The sequence below is a fragment of the Diabrotica virgifera genome, chromosome 3 (genome assembly GCF_917563875.1).
Source record: "Diabrotica virgifera virgifera chromosome 3, PGI_DIABVI_V3a".
Taxonomy (NCBI): Eukaryota; Metazoa; Arthropoda; class Insecta; order Coleoptera; family Chrysomelidae; genus Diabrotica; species Diabrotica virgifera.
The window spans coordinates 22,417,485-22,443,655 of record NC_065445.1 but is presented as its reverse complement, the minus strand read 5'-3'; the positions used below and the strand labels follow the sequence as shown (position 1 = coordinate 22,443,655).

The 26,171-nt window shown below is 33.6% G+C and overlaps 1 protein-coding gene across 3 annotated transcripts in view; it reads right to left on the bottom strand.

Moving 5' to 3' along the window:
- The window catches only part of LOC114325674 (fatty acid synthase), a 239,338-nt gene that overhangs the window by 41,541 nt on the left and 171,626 nt on the right, over positions 1 to 26,171 (bottom strand). For all 3 annotated transcript variants that reach the window (XM_050646364.1, XM_050646363.1, XM_050646365.1), the window contains 2 exons: positions 17,830 to 17,985; positions 12,887 to 13,138 (listed from right to left, as the gene is read on the bottom strand). In XM_050646364.1, the coding sequence (XP_050502321.1) occupies positions 12,887 to 13,138; positions 17,830 to 17,985 (408 nt within the window). The remainder of the gene's footprint in view (positions 1 to 12,886; positions 13,139 to 17,829; positions 17,986 to 26,171) is intronic.

Genomic DNA, 26,171 nt, shown 5'->3' with positions numbered 1-26,171 from the left:
TTTACTTTGGATGTCTGGGTTAGGCCTTTTTTTGGACCAATTATATTATACTACCTCCGTAACTTTGGAACCGTTCATTTTAGAAGGATTATGTATACAACCTTTTTTATTTCAAATTTATGTAGAACATTTTTGTATAGAAGAATGTTCATGCTAAACCTTATAGTTTTAGAAATATTGACGAAAAACTTAAAAAACTACGAATTTACCGATTTCTCCCCCGTCTCCCCCCAAAACCGACGCTCAAATAGGTGTGACTTTTTTCTGAACATTATATGGACCATATAGAACAATTTGGTGTGTTGGATGATAACTTTCACTTTGGATGTCTGGGTTATGTCATTTTTTGAATCAATTCTATCATACTAGAAGCACCTAACATCATCACGACATTCACATACGTTATAACGATGTTCATAAATAGTTCAGAGAAATAAGGAAAAAAAATAGCCTGTTGGTGACACAACCCCCTCCAGGCCGAAACCAAATTTTTTGAGTAATATGGACATCTATAATAATAACCTATATATTTCCTGCAGCCGATTTTGATGATATACATAGTTATAAACAAATGAAGATCAAAAAACGGTAAATTTTCGCTTTTTTCGTCTATTACTAAGAAAATAGTCATTTTAAACAAATTTGAGAGTAAGAAGCTCATAAGCGGTATAAAAAACTTCAATATGGCATTTGCTTAATATGTCTATCCTTATTGGTTGCTTAGAAAATTGCAAAATAAATCATAAATTTTGAGTTTTTATAAATATTTATAACTTATGTAAAAATTAACTTAGAACCTTCTTATTACACGGAATGCTGAGACTTATAGTGCTTAATTCATACCCTAAATTTCGAAGAAATTGGTCAAATAGTTTAAAAGTTATTTAATTTGATTATCCCAAATTTATTTTTTTTTGCAACACTGTAAGTCAGAAAATAATGAAGCTACAGTAATACTTTGGATAGTTTATGGAAGAAGGAAATTTACAGTATTAATTTAATTAAAAAAAATTACAAAAAATAATTATAAATATTGCAAAATTATTTTGCAAAAACATGTGAATTTAATAAATGGGGGGGCTAACTTTGTCCCTAATTGTCCTAGGACAGTTGTTTTTCTTTCTAAATGTGTATAAAAATTCAGTCTTTCTAAATATGAAAAAATAATTTTTCTACAGGTAACGGTTAAAAAGTTATTCTAATTGTTTATAAGTAAGCAAAAAATCGACATGTTTTTTCAAAATAATTTTACACTGTTTATTATTTTTTGTCATTTATTTTTAATAATGGTAATAGTATAAATGTTCTTCTTTTATAAACTGTCCGAAGTATGATTGTAGCCTCATAATTTTCTGACTTGTAGTGTTGCAAAAAAATGAATTTGGGATAAACAAATTAAATAACTTTTAAACTACATATTTGACCAATTGCTTTGAAATTTAAAATATAATTTAAGTACAAGAAGTATCAGCATTCCGTGTAATAAAAAGGTTCTAAGTTAATTTTTATATAAGTTATGAATATTTTTAAAAACTCAAAATTTATGATTTGTTTTGCAATTTTCTAAGCAACCAATAAGGATGGACATATTCAGCGAACGCCGTATTGAATTTTTTTGTATACGATTTATGAGTTGCTTACACTCAAATTTGTTTAAAGTGCTTAACTTTTTGGTAATAGACGAAAAAAGCGAAAATTTGGCGTTTTTTGATCTTCATTTGTTTATAACTATGTATATCATCAAAATCGGCTGCAGGAAACATATAGGCTAATAATATAGATGTCCATACTACTCAAAAATTTGGTTTCGGCCTGGAGGGGGATGTGTCACGAGAAAAATCTTATTTCTCTGGACTAAAACCACTAAGTACGTTTCGGCGCCTGACACATACAAATTTGAATCATACGAATTTCAGTACTGTTACTGTTTATTTTGCCGCATACGGTATTATACACGGTGGTCGCGCGATCAGAGAATATCTTACGTGAAGCGCACTGACTTAACAATAGGGCCATACTAAGTCAACTGAACCACCATTTGAGCTAGAATAATTAGGAGGCATTATTAAAAGGAACTACAGCATTATGTAATTTACCAGGGAAAAAGTTGTGTGCAATATTCTGAAACCGTGAGAGAAAATCTCATATAGCGACCAATGCCGGGTTAAGAATTTTGAGATTAAAAGCAGGTTTTAAAGCACGTTTAATAATAAATTATTAAAGTTAATGAATCAATATTCACTTTAAAAATAATCAATAATTATTTCCTACATTGGAACGACCCACTTAAAAATCACAAGAAAAAGTCAGGTCCAAATTTACAAAAAAATATAATGTAAAAATATGATCTTGAAACAACACCCTGTATATTGAAATTTTCAAGATCCGTTTGCACATTTGAGAAGAGCACAATCATTTCTTAAATATTTTCTACGTTATTATACGGAGTATAGGCCTGGACACTTTCCGAAGCTTCTTTGAAAACTCGAGGACTTCGATATGTCGTGTTACAGACGTATTTTAAAGATTTCGCGGGTCGATCGTATAACTCATTTTGAGGTCGTATGCAGAATAGGTATCTCTCTCTCCTGTCGTTTCCCCATTACTGAGGATCGTGATTTCTTCCAATATTCCTAAAAATGTTTCTCCATTGGTCTCTATCTTCAGCTGCTCTAAGAGCTTCGCAGAATGAGTTTCCAGCTGAATGCTTTATTTGGTCAGACCATCTAGTTGGTGATCGTCCTCTTGATCTTCTCCCCGGAACGTTTCCAGAAACAATTAATCTCTCCAAACTGTCGTCACCTCTGCGAACCACGTGACCAAAGAATTGCAGAATTCGTTGCAGACATATTGTGGACAGCCTTTTTTTAATATTGAGTTGGTTTAGAATTTTTTTTTTTTTTTTTTTTTTTTTTTTTATTTAATGTTGTAATATTTACAATCTGTCCTCAACTGAGAACAATAGGTAAATTATTTGACAAAAATTGAAAATTTTGACCTGTAGAGGGAGATCCAGTGATCACCCTCTTTACATAAATTAAATTAAAACAAATTAAAATAAGTTTAGTTATCACAGATTATTCGAATCTTCTTGCTAGATCCACTACTTTGAATCTCTTCAGGCGTCGTACATCATTGTGGTCATCAGTAAGGTTGCTGGCTAACTCATTTGGATGAGATTCTAGTCTCTTGGAATATTTTTTGTAATATTCCGTTATTACTGTTTTTATGGATGGCACATTGAGGTCTTGCTCTATCACATAGTTTGGCACGTACCAAGGGGCATTCAGCATTGTTCTAAGGACTTTGTTCTGGAATCTCTGCAATATTTCTAGGTTAGTTTGACTGGCTGTCCCCCAAAGTTGGATACCATAAGTCCACACTGGTTTTAATATAGTTTTATATATCAGCAGTTTGTTTTCAAGTGATAGTTGAGATTTACGACCGATGATCCAGTACATTTCTCGAAATTTTATTCCTAGTTGTTTTCTTTTTGTAAAAATGTGTTTTTGCCAAGTTAATCTCCTATCAAGATGGATTCCTAGGTACTTGACAGTATCGGTTTGTGGAAGTTGAGTTTCATTTAGTGTTACAGATGGACATGTTTGTCTTCTCATGGTGAAGGTTACATGGATGGATTTACTCTCATTCGCCTTTATCTTCCATTTTTTAAGCCATATTTGTATATTATTAAGGTCTTTCTGAAGGGTTCTGGATGCTGTATTTGGATCATGGTGAGAGGCTAGTACAGCAGTGTCATCAGCAAAAGTTGCACACGTTGTTTTGTTACTTGTGGGTAGGTCAGCAGTGTAGAGCAAGTACAATATCGGTCCCAAGACACTTCCTTGTGGTACTCCGGCTTTTATTGGTCTTAGGCTTGTGTATTCATTATCCTGCTTGACTAGGAAATGTCGGTTGGAAATATAGCTTTTTAGGATTTGATAAAAAGGATGAGGAAGGTTTTTCTTTAGTTTAAAGAGCATACCAGCATGCCATACCTTGTCGAAGGCCTGACCAATGTCCAGGAATGCAGCAGAACAATACCTTTTATTTTCTAGATCACTTCTGATGTGTTTTACCAGTCTATGTACCTGTTCTATCGTTCCGTGTTGTGTTCTGAACCCAAATTGGTGTTGGGGAATTAGTTTCCTTACTTCTATAACTGGGGATAATTGTTTAAGGAGAAGTTTTTCCAAAATTTTTGATAGAACAGGTAGCAGGCTTATTGGTCTGTATGAAGTCACCTGAGTTTTATTTTTCCCTGGCTTAGGTATGAGAATAATTTGAGCAACTTTCCATTGTTCTGGGTAGTAACCTAGCCTAAATATTGCATTAAATACTTGCGTTATCATTTTCAGACCTTTGCATGTCAATTGCTGCAGTACTTTCCCGTTGATCAGGTCATACCCTGGAGCTTTTTTTGGACTGATTTCATGCTGGATCATATTTCTAACTTCTTTAGTGGTGATTTTTTGTATAGGTAAATCCATCTGGTAGGGCGATTCCAGGAAGTCATTTATTTCTTCCTCTGTGTCACCATCTTCCATGGGATGTGGCTGGAATACATTAGTGAGGTGATTTGCAAATGCTTCGGCTTTTTCCTTATTATTTCTACACCAGTTTCCCTCTTGGTTTCGTATTGGTGGTATTTGTTGTTTCGGGTGTTTGATTTTTCTCGTGGCCTTCCAAAGGGTATATTCACTATCTGCGTTTGCTGATAAACCTGTAAGATATTCTTGTATTTTGTTATTTTTGATATTATGCAATTGTAGTTTAATTTCCTTGGTGATTTTATTTAATTTCGCCTTGTTCTCATGTGTTCTTTTTCTTCGCCACTCTTCCTTTATTTTTCTCTTTCTAGCAATCATTTCCTTTATTACAGTTGGGCAATTCTCTTTCAATTCTGTTTGGTAGCAGTCAGGGGTAGCATACCAAGCAGCTTCTTGTATAGATTTCTGAAGATTTTCTACTGCTGCGTAGATGTCACTTTCTGTTTTCAATGGGATGTTTATGTCAATTAGTTCATCTAGTTTAGTCTTGAAAATGCTCCAGTCTGTTTTGTTACTGTATAGTGATGGTTGTTTAGTACTGTTTGTTATTTGTGCATACCATGTCGCGATTACGCTAGAGTGGTCAGAGGGTAGATCGTAACAAGATTCTACTTTTGCCAATTTAACATTAATTCCTTTAACAATATAAAAGTCGAGTAGATCAGGTATTTTTGCATTGTCGGTAGGCCAGTAAGTTGGTTCCCTTGTGGTGAGGTAATTTGCATTGGTCGCATTTATAGCTTTAAGAAGTTCTCTGCCTTTTGTGGTAATAATTCTGGATCCCCAGGTAGTATGCTTAGAATTAAAATCTCCTCCTGCGATAAATCTATTTCCTAATGTTTTAAAGAAATTTTCAAACTGTTCCGTTTTGTTATTGTGCTTTGGCGGACAGTATATAGCTGATACTGTTAGTGGGCCTAGTTGATCTTCCACAACAATGCTGGTGGCCTGTAGATAGTCGCATTCATGTTTTTGTATTTCGTAGTGCTTTAGTTTATTACTAACTATTATTGCAGTGCCTCCATGTGCTTTTTCGTTGGGATGTTGTGTATGATAAGTTGTAAATCGTGGAATATTGATGTGGTTTTTGGATGTAAAATGAGTTTCTGTAATCAGCATTATGTCAATTTTTTGTGTGTTAATAAATAGTTTTAATTCTTCTACATGTTGACTTAAGCCATTGGCGTTCCATAATACTAGCTTTAGTAACTGAGTCATTTCTGGTTGAGAATCATGGTCAGGAGGTTGAGCATAGTGCTCATTTGTTCCGTCAGTTTTTCTAACATGTCTTTCAGTTCTGACATGTCTGTGTGGTTATTAGTTTGATTTGGTATATGTTGTGTAGTAGTTTGGTTGGAGGCTTGCTGGTTAACTGCTTGCGTTGCTTGTGCGTATGTTATTCCAGGTTGCACATAGTTGACTGTTGTAGTTCTATCTTGGTTTGTCCTCGCGTTGTGTCGTCTCAAGTTAGGGAATTTAAGTTTTTGTAATTGTTTGTGAACTTCACACCCTCTATAATTTGCTGGGTGATTTTCACCACAGTTAGCACATTTAACATTACTGTCTCTGGTTTTCCTTGGACATTCTTTAGTGTAATGAGGTTCTGCGCATTTGACACAGCACGGTTGTTTATTGCAGAAGTTTTTTGTGTGGTTGTATTTTTGACATCTACTACATTGCGGAATTATTCTCTTGACATTCGGTGGTTTAGAATGGAAACGTTTGTCCTATGAGCTGTCCAAGGTATGCGCAGCATTCTTCTCCAGCACCACATCTCAAAGGCATCAATTTTTTGTCGCTCGCATGTGCGAAGTGTCCAAGTCTCTGCTCCGTATAGAAATATTGAGAATACAAGGGCATTCACCAGTCTCATCTTGATATTTTGAGAGATAGATCTGTCTTTCCAAACTTTAGTTAGGCGACTCATCGCATTTTTTGCCATACCAATACGTCTCCGAACTTCTGCTTCACAGTTACCATCGTTAGTTACACTAGACCCGAGATAGACAAAGGTGTTTACTATCTGGTATTCCTGTAATATGTTAGTCAGTTGAATAGTGTCAAATCTGTCGACCACCATTATTTTTGTCTTAGCTTTATTGATTTACAGACCAACACTATTGCTTTCGTACTCAACTCTTCGCAGAAGATCAAACATTTCTTGCTCATTTGCTGCTATAAGTGTAGTGTCATCAGTAAATCTTAAATTGGAGATTTTCCTACCAGCTACTGTTACTCCACCGGCCCATCCTTCTAAAACCATCCTCATGACATGTTCATGTTCACCATAAATGTTAAATAAGTCAGGTGACAACACGCATCCTTGTCTAACACCTCTCTCGGTCTTGAATTGGTTTGAGAACTTCTGATCTAGTCGTACTGTCGCTATATTAGACTGGTACAGATTTTTAATAAGTGTCACCACGTGCATTGGTGCGCGCATTTCTATTAAAATTGACCACAAATTTATCCAGCTTACACAATCAAATGCCTTTTGGTAGTCAACGAAGCATATAGTCATAGGTACTTGAAATTCTCTAGACTTTTCAATGAGTTGTCTCAGGTTCAGGATTTGTTCCCTTGTACCTTTACCCTTTACAAACCCCGCTTGTTCCTGAGGTATTTGGTAACGTAGATAGGTTTTTAATCTGTTTTTGATGATATGCAACAAGATTTTACTAGCATGTGTTATTAGTGACAGTGTGCGGTAGTTTTCACATCTGGTAGTAGTTCCTTTTTTGGGTAGTGGGATATAAATTGAGGTACACCAATTATATGGCCATTTTCCTGAATTCCAAACAGCGACACAGATAGAATGGATGATATGTAATCCTTTGTCACCTAGAATAGGTATGGAATGCGAGATTATTAACACCATCAAAGAGCGCAAACTAGAATAGTTTGGCCATATTATGAGGAATGAACAGATATACAGGCTGACCAGAAACTTTCCCGACAAACGAAGGCCGGAGATTCCTCAGATGATTTTAAGACAATTTAACTCAATTCACCTAGTCCGAAAATGCTTCCTAAGGGAGCTAGAGCTCTTTAGAGATGGCGTCTTGTAATTAGTTTTTTTAAATACCTCCAAAACGCTTCTATGCAGGAAAACCAAAACTGGTACGCGTATTTACCTTCCAGACATAAATCGATCCCATTAATTGCGAATTTCTAGTACCTACGGTCATAGGCGTTCCTTTTGGATAGGGCTACGGTTATTTTACCGCATAACTTTTCAAAATCAGAATGAAAACACATATATGTGATAACAAAACAGCAGAATACACCACCAAGATTAAAGTCGAAAGCTTACAGGACGACTCCACAAGATACCTATTCCAAAAAAGACTAACGGAAAAAAGCAGCAACACGTATATCACAGAAAGTGACGGAGTCGAAGAAAGCTGGGCAAAAATTAAGTCTAATATCTTAGCCTCAGCCAAGGAAGTTCTTGGTGAAAGAAACATTAATAAAAATAAATAGCCTCCAAGAGGAAGAACTCCATGGTTTTGTACAGAAGTGAAGGAAAAATGTAAAGAGTAGAAAAAAGCTTACCTAAAATACATGTCAACTAAAATACAAGAGGCATACAATTATTATAAGACTATAAGAAACGAAACACATTCATTAGTAAGAAGAATAAAAAATGATCACTGGGAACGTTTTTCGAAAGAAATGGAACATGATTTTTATGGTCTCCAAAAGGAAATATGGCGCTTTATAATAGGTCAAAGAACGGAGGTAAAGGAACTAGTAGAACCAAAACACATAGAAAAGGATACATGGATTGACTACCTAAAAAAGCTCTATGCAGAGGAAGAACAAATGATGCGAGAACCGGAAACACCAGAAATTACCACAAATGAAGATGTTAATATAAGTGCACAGGAAGTACTAAAAACACTCGAATAGCTGAAGAACAGAAAAGCTGCAGGTAAGGATGGAATACCAAACGAATTACTGAAATATTGTGGAGCAGCAATGACAGAACAATTAACAACATTAATTAACAAAATCATAAAACACAATAAAATACCGGAAGAGTGGAGAACGAGCGAACTAATTCTACTATTCAAAAAAGGAGATAAAAAGCAGCCAGAAAACTACAGAGGTATCAACTTGTTAAATACTACCCTAAAACTTACAACTAAAATCTTACAAGACGTAATGAATCAGAAGATAAGTTTAGCAGATGAACAACAGGGTTTTCGTACTGGAAGATCGTGTACAGATGCAATATTCGTCATAAAGCAAATTACTGAGAAATCACTAGAGTGTAATAGACCAGCATTTCTATGTCTGATTGACTTACAGAAAGCATTTGACAGAGTAAGACTCAAATATGTAATCCATCTTCTGTATAATAGAGAAGTCCCTCTAGATATCATAAAAACTATTGAGAACATCTACCAAAATAACAAAATGGAAGTCAGAATAGATGGACAACTTACAGAACCTATAGATATAGGCAGCGGAATAAGACAGGGAGACTCATTGAGTCCTATGCTTTTCAATTTAATCATGGATGAAATCATTAAAAACGTCAACAAAGGAAGAGGTTATAGAATGAGAAACAAAGAAGTAAAAATACTCTGCTACGCAGACGACGCAATATTGATAGGCCAAGATGAAGATAGTCTGCAAAGATTAGTCCACAGATTTAACATAAGAGCAAAAGAATTCAATATGACAATTTCATCTCAGAAAACCAAAACAATAGTAATAAGTAAAGAACCAATCAGATGCAAAATAGAAATTGATGGTATCAGTATTAAACAAGTAATAAAAGTAAAATACCTTGGAATTACATTGTCAAGTTACGGAGACCTAGACAAAGAAGTGAGAAATCAAGTACAAAAAGCAAATAGATTGGCAGGATGCCTTAATAACACTATATGGCGAAACCGACATATTAACACTGAGATGAAGTCAAGAATTTATAAAGCCAGTGTAAGACCAATAATGACATATGCATCAGAAACAAGACCCGATACAGCCACAACACAAAGACTATTGGAAACGGCCGAGATGAGAGTACTGAGAAGAATTACAGAAAATACACTGAGAGATCGAAAGAGGAGCGAAGATATTAGAAGACAATGTAACGTACAGTGTATAAACGAATGGACACTAAATAGAAAAAAAAGAATGGAACGACAATATAACCAGAATGGGGGAGACACGTGTGGTCAAAATAGCACGAGATAAATCACCAATCGGTAGAAGAAATATCGGCCGACCGCGCAAAAGATGGAGTGACAACCTTCCATAGAGGTATCAATCCGCCAATGAACAAGAGGAAGAAGATGCAAGAATTGCTTATAAAGAGGAAGAAGAAGAAGAAGAACTTTTCTCTTTAACTTTAAAGCATTTTAAGTTACACTTACGTTAAGTCAGTAGGATACACCGTTTTCTAGAAAAATTGATTTGAAAATTTTTGGTTTTTTGAATTTGAAAAAAATTTTCAAGAAAAAAACTATTTAGAATAATTAAAACTGGTATGTTTATTTACCTTCCAGATATAAATCGATTTCATCAATTGCGAATATCTAGTACTGATCATAGGCGTCCGTTTTGGGTAGGTCAACGGTTACTGTATCGCAGAACATTTTTGTCTTTAATTTTTAATCAATTTTAACATTAGATTTTTAAATTATGATGTATTCTAGTACTAAAAGTAATTCTTGCTTTAAGTCTGTAAAATACACCGTTTTATTTAAAAAAAAAATGAATGTGTGTACTTTTTACGCACGTAAGAAGTTATACTTCTATTATATGATTTCAACGAAATCAATATACTGTAAACAGTTTCTCTACTACTTTCCAAAAATTTTTATTAAAACAATACCAAAAATTAAAAAAATAAAAGAATAAAACACACACAAACACATTGAAAAATGCCACAAATGATTTCTGAACAATAATTGTTGTCAAAAATTTTAATTAAATACGTATTTTCTGAAAAAAATTATATAATAATATACTTACAATCATAAAATCTATAAAAAAAAATAAAAAAATTATAACTTGCATTGGGCTTGAATCTACTTCCCGTGTATCCCGCCGTACGAGAGTCGGAGTGATTTCAAACTGCACCACCTTCGCGTCTACGTCATGTGGGAATATAGACAAACTGAACATCTTTTTGACATTTTGTTTATATGAATTTTTATTAGTTTGATTTTTGTCGAATTAAAATACAACAATATATAGAGTAAGAAAACGATACATTAGACGAAAATTTGTAGAAAGTTTGTTCGTAATCAGATTATGTAAATTAAAGCATTGCCTACTAGGAGTATAGCATAGCAAGTACTAGGTAAATATGAAGATAATTTTTTATTGGAATACAACTGAAACATTTAGAATTACGTACCTGTGGCTTTTCAAAACTATACTATAATTTTAAATTTGATTTTATTTCTGTCCTCACAACAATAAAAACTAATATATTATACAACATTTCTGTTTACCGATAACCTCCATATTGAACAATTGAGGCGTTCTTTGCAAAAACCCCAGTAGTCCTTTTTTTCCGAAAATGGACTTATGCCATCTATGGATTGAAGGACTAATTACCTACGTTCCTTGCGTAAGAAACTTCCATTAAAGTTACAGTAGTCCAAAATATAAGCGACAAAAGTATAGGCGATTCCGCATAAACCCCATATGTCAAGCGCAATTCCCTTTGTTAATGACTATTGGTGTTTTTGCGGGAAACTTTATCGCTTGGCTGTCAGTAGGTTTTTATAGGTTAAAGTTCCTTCGAATAGTAGTGTTGTGTGATTTTATAAGTAAACACCATTTTTCGTTCATTTTTTATTTTGGTTTATTACTATAAATATCGTTTTTCCTATAAATTAATGGAAAATTCCTGCAAAAACCCCATATGTCAAATGAATAAATGTCCTTCATAAATAAAAAAAAGGAAAAAATAATGTTATTTATATTGTAAACTGTGTGTAATCATCAAAATAATAAATCACTAATTTGAGAATTTCCGTAAACTTAATAGGGTTCAATTAAATAACTTTTTTTTAAATATCTCCGATGTTGTAAAAAGTGACATATGGGGTTTTTGTAAAGAACGCCTCAATTATTAACAGATCATTTCAACACCCAATCAGAGCCCGTATAAAGACTAATACCAAACTGTCGGTGTGCGCATGCGCGCGGATCAATATAAATTCACCCTCAATCTCAATCGCGCCTAAAGAAGTATAACTTCAAAAAAATTTCAAATTTTTTTCATATTCAAAAAACGAAAAATTTTCAAATCGATTTTTCTACAAAACGGTGCATCTTAGTGACTTACATCAAGAGTATGTTTTAATACTAAAATACCTCACAGTTTAATAATCCGGTATCAGAAATGCTGAAAAGTTAAAGACAAAAAAGTTATGCGATAAAATAACCCCCACCCTACCCAAAACCGGACGTCTATGACCGGTACTAGAAGTTCGCAACTCATGGAATCGATTTATCTCTGAAAGATAAATAAATGTACCAGTTTTAGTTTCTGGAGGTATTAAAAAAAAACTAATTACAAGACGCCATCTTTAAAGAGCTCTAGCTCCCTTAGGAAGCATTTTCTGACTGGGTGAATGGGGTTAAATTGTCTTAAAATTAGCTGAGCAATCTCTGGTTTTCGTTTGTCGGAGAGTTTCTGGACACCCTGTATAACTTGTTGCAACTCATTCTTCAGAGGAAAGTATGTGGAAAGAGAGGCCCTGAGAAAGCGGTTCAATACATTTACAACCTAATTATTCCGAATAGCAGCAAATAAAGTTAGGATAGCCAAGCTGATGGCCAAAATCTAGATAGGCTTCGTAATAAGAAAGGTAATGCTGTTATGAAGCTATTTCCTTGTGGCATTTTTATAATCAACTATCTTTAATGGAAAATAAGCCACAATTTTACCAAAAAAATGATTTTATTAACGTTTCGAAGCCCAAACCAGATTTCGTTGTCAAAATACAAAATAGTACTAAAATAAACAAAAATGTTTATTTCTTGATATTCTCTGGATATTCTTGAGTTGGGATTGATTTCATGTAATCGAATGAACTATCTTTTAGTAAAGTCATCCCAGGAACGCAACTCATAAATATTGGCGATATCATTTTAAAGTCTTCTTTATGATCATAATATACGTCTGAATTGCCAATATAAATGAGCAACAACATTTTTGTTTATTTTAGTAGTATTTTGTATTTTGACAACGAAACCCGATTTGGGCTTCGAAACGTTAATTAAATAATTTTTTTGGTAAAATTGTGGCTTATTTCCTATTAAAGATAATTTATTAAGAAAAGTAATTTATAATAAGTACTTACTCCAATTTTGGACACATTTCTCTGGATATCCTATCCAGATATTTTGTTGCAACGGCTTTTGGACCAAATGACGTTTTAAAAGTCTCCGGAGTTTGGTTTTCAAAAACTGAATCGGCCAAAACAACACCTAAATTAAAGATTGAGTGGACGTCTCCTAACTGATTGGCTGATTCCAGTAGATTTCTGCAACCGTCTTCGGTACAAACGTCGTCTTGAGATATATGTACATGGACACCATACGATTTCCAGAGGCTTGAAAGCAATTATTGCTAATTAGAGTTTATAACAATAACTGAACAGAAATAAAATACTATTTCATTACGTATTATATAAAATAAGTTAGAAGAATTTGGTTTTGGAAGAGAGGAAGAGGTATTTTCATCATCATCCTCATTCCTTTGCCTTTATTTTCATACGGAGTCAGCTTTCCTAATTAAGTTTCTCCATACATTTCTATCTTGTATCATACCAATATCAATCCCTTGTCATATTCAAAAAGGTGTCGGCCGGTATAGTCCAGAGAAATATGGTTTTTTGTCGGGACACTTGAGCAGCCAGGTTCCAAATGGATTTTTTGGGTACTATATACCTAATACATAATAAATACAAAAATGCCCGTCACAGTTCGGACGAGAAACTTAGTTAATAACAAATAAGGTTCAAAAATGGCAGTTTTTTCGTTTAAATCGCTACAGGTAAATTAAGTAATTAAGTATCTCATTTATAATATTCTTTTTTTTGTAGATGCGCCAAGGTTTAAAATGGCACTTTTTGAATTTTGGTCCAATACTTTTTTGTTTCGGAAAATGCAAAATAAGACTAAAATTTCAAAAATAAAAAATGTGCTATAACTTTTGGTAAAATGGCCTTAAGACTTTCATGTTGCACAAAAAGTTGAGTCAAACATTCCATATAATGCACAAGACATTTTAAGACGATTCGTCAATTAGTTTAAGTTTTATTCAATTTGTTTATCGCAAAGAGCTTTTTTTTCGCAATGTTATTGTTCAGAAAATAATAATGACATAGCAATTCTGTGGAAACCACATGCAAGAATAATAGTTATCTTTTTAAAGTATAGAAAAAAATCATTAAAAAGTCGTTTTTATCACTCCGAAAAACATTTAGTAAAATAGAGTCATTTTTGGCTTCTAAACAATTTAAATAACTTTGTTAATATTGACTATAGAGTAAATCTACTTTAGAATTTCAAAAGCTGGTATTTTTATACGAATTTTCAGAAAAAAACTTTTTGCGTAGGTTAATTAGGTTCAAAGTTAGCCACTTTTATTATTTAATTCGCAGTTACTTCTATATACATCAAATTCTCCTGTAACAGTGTTAGTTACCATACTACTCCGAAACGGCTTGGCCGATTTTTATAAAATTTTACGCGTTTATCCTGTAGGACGTTGAAGAGGTTTTAATCTATTTTTATACCCATAAGTTATAAGAGGGGTTGCCCCCTGACATTTTTTTATTTCTTTTTGACAAAATTATCTACCTTAATTTTATATGATGTAGAATTGAAAAATACATGCAACCCTTAATTTTCACTCTTCTATCATCAACCCCTATTTGTTAATACCCATCTATATATTTACACCTATAAAATTCTCCTGTCACTGTTAGTTTCCATACTCCTCCGAGACCGCTTGACCGATTTTTATGAAATTATATATATGTATATTCGGTAGGTCTTAGAATCGGTCGTAATCTATTTTTCATATCCCTGAGTGATAAAAGGAGTTCCCCCTAACATTTTGTAATGTTAGGTGGGGTTGTGTGTACATAACGTAATCTATAAGACTACGAGTACATACAAATTAAAAAAAAATATGATCAAAATCCATCAACAAGTTCCAGCGTTATTAATCGCCGCATATGTTTGCAGAATCAGTTTCATTTTTTGACTGCACTTATTTTAGTAATTCCCCTCCACCGACCACCAATTAATTCCGTTCGGACGCCATTTTTAAAGCTTTAATAACCACTCTGTTGAGGTTCAAAGATTACTCAAACTTTTACACATAACCTATTTATCTTCAACTTCAAAATGGCTCTAGTTAGGTTGCTTAATTGTTATAAACAAAGTAGCCGTCAATTAAATAAAAAAAGTGGCTAACTTTGACCGTAATTAACCTAGGCGAAAAGTTTTTCTTTGAAAATTCGTATAAAAATACCAGTTTTTCAAATATCATTGTAGTTTCAGCCTACAGTCAATATTAACAAAGTTATTCAAATTGTTTATAAGCCAAAAAATGACTCCATTTTAGTAAAATGTTTTCTGAGTGACAAAAATAACTTTTTAATGATTTTTTTAAATGCGTTGAGAACATCACTATTCTTCTTTCATGTTGTTTTCACAGAATTCCTGTATCATTATTATTTTCTGAACAATAACATTGCGAAAAAAAAGCTCTTTGGGATAAACAAATTGAATAAAATTTAAACTAATTGACGCATCGTCTTAAAATTTTTTGTGCATTGTATGGACTGTTTGACTAAACTTTTCGTGCAATATGAAAGTCCTAAATTCATTTTTGCAAAAGTTATAGCAAATTTTTTATTTTAGAAATTTTAGTTTTATTTTGCAATCTCTGAAGCAACAAATAATCAAATCAAAATTTAAAAAACGCTATTTTAAACCTTGGCTCATCTACTAAAAGAAAAATATTATAAATAAGACATTTAACTACCCTATTTTTACCTGTAGCGATTTAAACGAAAAGACTCTCATTTTTGACCCTTATTTGTTAATAACTAAATTTCTCGTCAAAACTGTGACGGGCATTTTTGTATTTATAATGTATTAGGTATATAGTACCCAAAAAACCTATTTTCAACCTGGCTGCTCAAGTGTCCCGAACATGGTGTATTTTTGCCCTATTTCCCTGGTGTAGTATGCGCTCGACCGTTTTGCGCCCTTACCTGAAATAGGCCGGTTTGCGCTTTAACACTTTCTTAATGGAGATGTATAGCTAATTATTTTCTTATATCGACCGTTTTGCGCTCTCTTGTAATCGACGTTTAATTTTATTCTACCATAACGATCAGGTAACGGTTAGTCTAGTAAAATTAGTTTTAAAAAATCATAAAACTATAAAAAAAATGGATATAGTCTAGATGATGTGCACAGCAATTGGAAGGTGGAAACACAAAAAATCTTATGTATGTCTTTGTACTCACTTTATAATGCTAAAAAAAATCACGGCTTTTAGATTTCAATGCCTATTTTTTTTATAATTCTCATTATAGAAACACATATAGAAACATGGATAATTTTGTTTTAATTACTTGCTTGTAGCCTGTAGATATAGTAAAAATTGCGATAAGCTTTTATTTTAACATTTAAATTTAATTTAATATCTCACTGAAGAATGTGATTCTTGATAATATTACGAAAATTAATGTCTAAAGACGGAAATACCCGAAATTTAAGTTAGGACCGAAGGGTTGGGTCTTCCTCCTTCCCCACAGATTTTGAGTCAGCTAGGTTCACCAGACTATTATTGTAGAATGAAATTAAAATTATATTGCAAGAGAGCGCAAATTGGCCGATTAAGGAAACTATAGTAGTTAGATATTTCTATTATGAAAATTGCAAAGCGCAAACCGGTCGATTTCAGGTAAGGGCGCAAAACGGTCGAGCGCAAACCGGCCGTATTCATACAAAAATGTCCTGCATAATCTTCGGCTCAGGTCCTCTTTGTTCTGCCTCTCCTACACCTTCCAGGAACTTACAAATTAGCAATTTTTCATATCGGTGAATAACACCTTGAGGTTGAAGATGCGCGAACCATCTTAATCTATGCTCTCTCATTTGGACATTAAATGGTGCCAGTCAACCGGTTGTTGGTTATAAGTAAACCAAACTATACAAATATATCTAATGCTTAAAAATTCGCCATTGGATGTAGGTACGTGCGATAGATTGTTTTTTGCCTATAATCTACGATTATTACACTTGAGTCCCAGGTTCTTTACCTGTGCGTCATTAATACCTGGTGAGATAAAACACATACTTTTTATCTAGCATCATTATCTTCCACGCATGAAACTAAAGACAAGCCAGCTACCGCCTGTTATTAAGTAAAGACACATGTTATTTTTCTGAACTCTCTAGACTCAGTACATTGAAAAGAGATAGACACAAAAAACAAGCTTGGGGACGTTTTCATAGTTCAAGAACAATTTGTGACGTTTCTGGTTTATTTACTTGTCACTGTCAGTTTGTTGAATTTTTTTTGCTGTTTTGTGTCCTGTTTTTGCTTTTAGAAGTTATTTATATTACACAAACAGTTGTTTTCACAAATAATTTTATATTGGATTTTGAAATTTTGTGGTAAGTGTATTTTATTTTGCCACTAATTTACATACAAAGTTAACCTCATTCACAGTTAAGGAATGGTTTTGTTTAGTTTCCGCAAAAGGTGGTAAAAGTGAAATAAATAACAAAAAGAAAATACTTTATTGTCAAATATTATTTATATTAACAAATATTTAATATCACTAATGATATTAAACTAATTTTTTCAGTTACTTTAAATATGGCTGTAACTCTGCACCAACATTTTAAAGCAAAACTAAAATTTTACATTCTATTTTTTTGATAACGTCAAATTTTATAATACAATCCGTGATCTGAGCCGTAGCTACTTTCTGTCACTTGCTGTTGTGTGGAATAGATTTCCGACTTATTTCGTATGCTTTAAGATTAAGATGACGCACGGGTAAAGAATCGTGGACTCAACTGTATTTTTGTTTTCCGGTTTATCTGAAGTCCGGTTTTTACCAACCATTTTATAACCGCTAAATAATTTAGCATTTTTATTTTTTACTGAATACTCATTTAATAAACAAATATAAATAACTTTGGCCATATAGAAAATAAAGAAAAATAGTCCGTGTAGTTTGTCAAAAATGAGTATAGTCGAGGTTACCTGACTCTTAAACTTTGATATCCTGTAGTGACGCCTTTTCTTGAGACAAGTACTAAATTTTTGACTCCTCTTAGTACTAACCAATCGGCTAATTCTAATCCAAAACCTCCTAGACCACCGATGATTATATAGCTTTTCTCTGGATAGCAGAAATATCTAAAATAAATTTACAATTCAAAAATTAATTTTTCCTTTAACTTGAACGGTAATACAAAATATTGTACTAAAACGGGAAAGTTCCCGGGAGGTATATTTACAGATGCTAGCGTGTGTAGACACCAGGGTGTTGAAATCAGTTAGGGTTTGGAAAAACAGTACATTTACAGATGCTAGTGTGTGTAGACACCGCGGTGTTGAAATCGGTTAGGGTTTGTAAAAACAGGACATTTACAGATGCTAGCGTGTGTAGACACCAGGGTGTTGAAATCAGTAAGGGTTTGGAAAAACAGTACATTTACAGATGCTAGCGTGTGTTGACACCAGGGTGTTGAACTCAGTTGGGGTTTGGAAAAACAGTACATTTACAAATACTAACAGATTTGGACACCAGAAGTGTTGAAACCAGCTTGCTTTTTAGTTGCTATACATGCATAGATGCTAACGGCTATTATTGACATTGATTTTATACAGTATGGTGTAAATTTCTGGAATAAATTAATTATTTCGGAAGCCAGCGACTTTAAGGTGATACAGTAGCGATCAACAGGTAGCCAAAACGCGTTCCAAGATTGCGGCTGTAATTTTGAATATTTTTTCGAGATATTTGGCACACATATTCGTAATATAATAAAGAATGGCGGTACAGAGCCCAATTTGAAAAATATAATAATATGTGGAAATTACTCTGTAATTAAATACAATATTAAAAAAACGAGCCTGTACCGCCATTAAGCAGAACAAAAAAATACACTTTCTTTAAATAAACTTTTTTATCCGATGCCTAGATTTTGTGTCATTTTGGAACTACTAATGAAATAAAAAAATTTAGTAGTTCCAAAATGACACAAAATCTAGGCATCGGATAAAAAAGTTTATTTGAAGAAAGTGTATTTTTTTGTTCTTCTTAACGGCGGTACAGGCTCGTTTTTTCAATATTGCATTTAATTACAGAGTAATTTCCACATATTAATATATTTTTCAAATTGGGCTCTGTACCGCCATTCTTTGTTATATTACGAATACGTGTGCCAAATATCTCGAAAAAATATTCAAAATTACAGCCGCAATCTTGGAACGCGTTTTGGCTACCTGTTGATCGCTACTGTTTCCTCTTAAGGAAAAATCCTGAAACAGGATTTTTAATTTTAAATTCTGACTTCTTGACATATATATCAAACTAGTGACGTCATCCATCTGGGAGTGATGACGTAATCGATGAATTTTTTAGATAGGAATAGGGGTCGCGTGCTAGCCCATTTGAAAAGTTACTCAGTTTTCTATTCAGTAATATAAATATTAATATAATTATTTATACTGGGTGCCCAAGAAAATTTTTTTTGAATTAAATTAATTGACACAAAAAGAAGAATGTATGTAATTTATTTAATTCAAAATACACTTTGCTACTGTCAGAAAATAGAAAAAAGTTTTTTGATAAATAAACATTGCTTTTCGCTTAATTTTAATGTTCAAGCTGCCACCCATCTGTCTCTTGGCAGTTTAAACATTGCATTTTAGCAAAAATTTATAAACTAAACGTTTTGTTGTGTTTTTTGAAAGCAATAAAATGTATTTTGAATTAAATAAATTACATATTATATTATTCTTCTTTTTGTGTAAATTAATTTAGTTCAAAATAATTTTTCGAGGACACCCTGTATAAATAATTATGTAAATGTTTATATTACTGAATAGAGAATTAAATAACCTTTCAAATGAGCTAGCACACGAGCCCTATTCTCATTTAAAAAAATCGTCGATTGCGTCATCACTCCCAGATGGATGACGCCACTAGTATGATATATATGTCAAAAAGTCATAATTTAAAATTAAAAATGGACTTATTTCAGGATTTTTCATTAAAGTCGTTGGCTTCCGAAATAATGAATTTATTCCAGACATTTGCACTGTACTGTATAAAATCAATGTCAATAGTCGTTAGCATCTATGCATGTATAACCACTAAAAAAGCTAGCTGTATAACCACTAAAAATTCCGAAATATACTCACTAGTACTCACAATCTGAGTAAAGATAAAAGTGAAAAAGAGTCTGTTTCTGTCTTTCGACGTATTCATTTCTTTCCTACAAAGTCTTAGAAAGACAGAAAGTCTTTCTGTCTTTCTAATTTAAATTATTATTTATTTTTAATAAATTTTGCATCCGGACTTTTTATCTTCTCTTTATGAGATGTCCTAAAAGTAGATTATAAAATTATTATTATATTTTACTTAAATACTCAGTTTGTTTTCTTTTCAATTCAGGTGTGTTCATGAAGCCCCACTGAAGACGTCGACAGACAGAAACAGCTATCTGGTACCTTTGAATCGAAAGGAAACCTAAACTGTCTTCCGCAAGATTGTATACTTTCTCCAATGCTGATTAACTTATATGTAGAAAAAGCCTTCGCAAACTCTAATAAGGGTATTAAAGTAAACGGCATATTTATTAACAGTATCAGATATGCCAATTATGCAGCGATAGTGGCAGATGCAGTTTTTAAATAATCTAACTCTTGCAAGTGAAGCTCTGAAGCAACGAATATAGAGGTTAGGTTAGGTTCTCTGAGTTTGATATATAGCTGCAGAAGAAATCGAACAAGTCAGGCAGCTTAAATACTTGGCTTGTCTGCTAAATGAGAGTTTGATGAAGCTAAGTTTCTTGCTAGTTTAAACGACGCGACGTATCTGAAGAATTTAAGGAGAAAAGAAAAAGGAAGAAGAAAGCCATGTTTGACGAACTATGTGAGGATGAAGTTGTCAACCGTTCCCAAGAAGACTTACTCAAAAGTTCAATGCTAGAAATCACTGACAGATTGGTAGTTGTTTCGACAATATATCTTTTACTTTAGATTAACTACTTTATCTTGTTCTACTCCTTAACTTGCCAGGTTTCGAAGTAAAAACCAATCAAACTAGGTTAGTTGCAACTGAATAAGAGAAATGCAGTCAAATTTAGTTCTTTTTACAAATTTTCCAACTTTTATTACTTTTTCTACTGACACTGACAATTATCAATTTTTTATATAAATAGCTTAATGGGAGAGACTTAAAATACTAACTTTGTTTACAAATTAGATAGCGACTGAAAAACTATCTAACTTGACATCTGCACTAACTAATTTTCTAATTATTATTAGTCCAAAGTAATGGTTTAAACATACTGAAACATTCTCCCTCTCTAAGATTAATTAATCTTAAAGAAATTTACAACCAATTAAAATGAATCACAAATAACAACCAAATGAATGACAAATAAACAAATAAATGAAATTTAAATAAATATTTAAATTTTCAATCTTCTTGACATCCGGAACAGGCATTTTACATAACGGTTCCCTCTCATGAATGAAGTTGATTATGGACCGTTTCTCCAGTTAACTGTTATCAGCAGTTGGTAATGTCGAAATCCTTGGTCATGCTACTTTTCCTTTTCCTGCGATGAACGAAACTCTTAAGCTCCCTCTCGCATGACCTCGTACGTAAGCAACGGGTGCAAACGCTTCTTCGCTAGCATCACAAAATATGTGAAGTTGGAGTTCCTTACTTAAATCCACATCGTAGAATCTTAAAACTTCAAACTCAGGACTTACTCGAAGATCTTCCAACCAGTCCTTGAAGTGGATGTCAATAACCTATGGTACTTGATCATCCCAGTCTACTTTGAATTTCCAACATAGCTGCCCGATGATACCTTTGACTTTCAATGGGGTGAGAAATCCTAGCGAGCCCTAGCTCAAATCTGAAACAGTCCTTTACTTGATCCCAAAAAATTCCAAGTGTTTTTTTTAATTTCTAAATCTGACTTTGATGAAATTTTGATCGTTCCTTCCGCTTGTAGCTCTGAAGGAATTGCATTTGTAACTTTCACCGAACTGCTTCTCCATTTGACGATGGGAAAACTTCCATTTTTATGAATCATTGTAACTTCCTTCTGCATTTGTATCGCCTGTTTTTCCGTTTTAGCTCCACTTAAGAAATCGTCTATGTAAATATCTTTCATGATGGAATTAACTGCAACTGGATATTGATCCATATGTTCCTTTGCATTTAGGTACTTGGAATAGATTGCAGAGGTCGGTGAGCATGCTGATCCAAAAAACAATACTGACATTTTATACGAATCAGGTTCTCGATAACGATCCACTCCACGATACCAAATAGTCTGGGCTGGTCGCTCAGACGAATCTTCTTTCCTCAGTGCGACTTGGTGAAAAATCTGCTTGATGTCTCCAGAAATAGCAAATCGATGTCTTCGGAATCTCATTAGAATAGCAGCAAGTTGTTGTAGCAGATCGGGTCCAGTGTAAACGAAATCATTAAATGACTTTCCTTTACTTCTTGCAGCTGCATCAAATATAAGTCTTGGCTTTTTACTCGGGTAAAAGGCAAAGAAATGAGGTAGATACCATTGTTTGTCTTCTGTTTCGTTAGGGTCGACTTTAACCTTTTTTAGAAATCCAGCTGAAATATATTCTTGGAAATTGGTTGTGTATAACTTAGCAAAAGCTGGATTTTTATTGGCTTTCCTTTCCATGGTAAATAGTCTCTTTCTTGCTATTTCTTCAGATAAAGGTAAAGGTAGAACATCATTTTTCCACAGTAAGTCTGTTTCCCAACGCCCTTCTTTCTTAATCGTCGTTTCTTCCAAAATATTCAAAACTTGCACGTCTTCTTTTGACATTGGTATCACAGATTTGAATGTTGTGCAATCTTCGGCTGCAATGAAGTTACTTATGTTTTAGAGAGATCCTTGCTAATTTTCTTGCGAGTAAAGATAGAGAAATTTTCTTGTTTTCTTCCAGTTAACATTTCATCATTTCCAGCAAGAGTCCATCCTAACTTGGTTTTCACAGCAATTGGTAGATCAGGAGATTGTTCAATATAATCTCGTGACAGGAACAAGGAGATATTATCATTTCCGATGATCAGTGATGGGGTTGCATTCTTCAGTGATGGGGATCCTGCCCTTCGTAAGTACGGGTACTTGTTCTTCAGATCTGCAGCAGAATAGGTCTGAGAAGGCAAGTTCATTACTGGGACTGTATGACACTTCAAAATGTAAGTCTTTGCATTTGGAAAATCGCCCGAGATCTCTATTCTCGTTTTCATTGATGAATCCGTGTTATCTTGTCCGTTGAACCACCCAAGTGAAAGATCTCGCCATTTACCATCTATACTAAGTTTCTTCACATTTTTTTCCAGAATGAAAGTCTTTTGAGCTCCCGTATCGAACATAGCAATGACGGAAATTGTGGATCCATTACTTCCTTTAAGTTGAATAGGGGCATAGCATAATAAAGTTTCTTCTTCTTCATCGTCTGTATTTGTAACTACTGATCCCTGATGGCAGTGCATATGAGCAGCTGGTGCGGCTGAAGGAGGTTGAGATTTTGACTGATCTTATTGAACATCTTCGAATCTTGAATTATCATGTAGGGATGTATTATGCCTTCCTCTACATCCTTCAACTTTACAAGTCATTCTTGATTTGCAATTTTTGACTGCGTGATTTTTCTTTAAACAGCGAAAGCACATACGATTCTTCTTTACAAACTCGCTTTTTTCCTTAATTGGTAGTTCAGAAAACTTTCGACAGTCACAGACATGGTTTTCAATTTTGCAGTACACACAGTATTCTTTTCGATCCGGCTTGGGGTTCGTTGATACTGTTCCAAGATTAGTCTGCTTCTTCTTTTTATCTTTGTCATTTGTATTTTCAGAAGCTGTAGTGGGAGTTGACACAAGATACGCTACAGACTGTTTCATAGAAATCCATTGTGAAAAATATTTTAGATTTTCTTCTCTTGAGGTGTCTTGTCGAAGCCAGGTGTACCACTCAGTTTCCATTTCTATCGACATCTTCTTGACCAGAGTGCTCACGATTTCAATAGAATACAGATACTTTCCACTTTTATAGGACGTGATACTTGCCACTAATGCTTGAACTGCGATTCTGAATTTGATTGTTGCTTCAGGTTTGGTTACTGATGGAGAAGGGGCTGCTTTTGCTTTATTTAATAACCCTTCAATCACAAACTTTGGTTGTCCAAACCTATCTTCTAGGGTCTTCATGATACTTTCTACATTATCGATGTTTGGTAGCAGGAATGAAACTGTCTCCAAGGCATCTCCTTTCAAAGCTTCTCTTAATCTTCGAATATTGATTGAATTGTCAATGTCGTACTCTTTGGTTGATCGATCGAACTCAGCTTTGAATAGTGGCCACTGTTATGAACATCCATTGAACATTGGCAATTCCTCATGTTTACGAGAATAGGATGGTGTAGCAGACATCTTTGAAATCGCTTGGACCATCAGAACAATTGTGTCAACTGGAACAATTTTTGATTCTGGTAGATCCTTCACTTGTGGTATCTCTACCACTTAATTTTGTATGTTCACTTCATTTGAATGATTGGTTTCGATGACTTCACCATCATCATCAGATCCTACATACTGGTCTTTGGCGATTGATTGTCGAATGGCTTCATCTTTTTTTCTTTTTAAGCTATTCAAGATTATTAATCCTTTCTTCTTAAATTAAACTTAACGATTGAAGGCCTTGTAGTTTTAGCTGAAGGTACCTCAATGTCTTCTTACTTTCTTGCAGGTTTTTTTGTACATTGACTAGCTTTTCAGCATCATCTACACTCAGGTCTTTTGGAGACTTTCTATGATCTTAATTTGTAGTTCAGCAATATTTTCATTTGTCTCGGAGAGTTTGTCTCTTGAATCATATTCTTTTTCAAGGTCGATTATGGAGTTGTTACTCCTTGTTGAGTATACGGACGAAGCTCGGGACAATGAGCTTCTTCGGCTTAAATTGACAATTGGTTGACTTACTGTCACTGGAGCTGGGGCATCTCTTACTGGCATTGTTTTAGACAGTAGTTTACCTTTGAACTTAAAATTACTGTTTTCTTCCTTTGGAGAGCAGCTAACCTCTTCTTAATTACTTCGATTCCCGGGTTTTGGCACAAAAATGTTTTGAACAAGATAACTTTTACTTTAGATTAACTTTTTTATCTTGTTCTACTCCTTAACTTGCCAGGTTTCGAAGTAAAAACCAATCAAACTAGGTTAGCTGCAACTGAATAATAGAAATGCAATCAAATTTAGTTCTTTTTACAAATTTTCCAGCTTTTATCACTTTTTCTACTGACACAGACAATTATCAATTTTTTATATAAATAGCTTAATAGGAGAGACCTAAAATACTAACTTTGTTTTCAAATTAGATAACGACTAAAAAAACTATCTAACTTGACATCTGCACTAACTAATTTTCTAATTATTATTAGTCCGAAGAAATGGTTTAAACATATTGAAACAGTAGTAGAGTTAAGTACTAGCTTCAAAGCTTTGGAAAATGTCAATGAAAAGTTTGGATTTTTGAATGGATATCGAATTAATGAAATGGACATCTCTGATCTTAAGGTGAAGGCAGGCCTATTGGCGGATACTTACAAGATAGACATGAACAAAAAAGACTCCGTATTTGAAATTAAAAGTTTCAAGAACTAACTAAGGATGCAAATGCTTGAACAACTCTTGACATAATTTTGAAAAATAAACTTGATGAGGGTTATCCCAATATCACAACAGGACTACAAATATTTCTAACTATCCCAGTATCAGTTGCTTCGGGAGAAAGAAGTTTTAGCAAATTAAAAATAGTAAAAAAATATCTAAGATATTCAATGGAGCAACAAAGGCTCACTGATTTAAGCATCATAGCTATTGAGCACAAATGTGAATCTTCCATTAGTTTTGATGACGTAATATAAGCATTTACTTCTAAAAAAGCCGTAAAATACAATTACCTTTGTAAGGTGGTTTATAAGTAAAGAAAGTTAGTATACCTAGCCCTATTTTTTGTGGATTTGCCGTAATGAAGTATATATTAATGTTGCAAATTAGTAATACTAATTAATAACTAAGTATATTTTTGAAACTCAAAATGTACAATTAAATTCATTCCTTCCAGTAAAACTGTATTTACTATTTTTATTTACCTACACCTATGCTATGATCTACATCCATTTTTTCAATAAAGGGGGCGGCAAGTTTAAACTTGCCCCCGTTACGGAGTAGCCTAAATCTGGCCCTGTCCACAGCTATAAAATGCTGCCGAATGCGGCTAAAAACAGAATAATTTAATCCTGACTATCTAACATCTCAC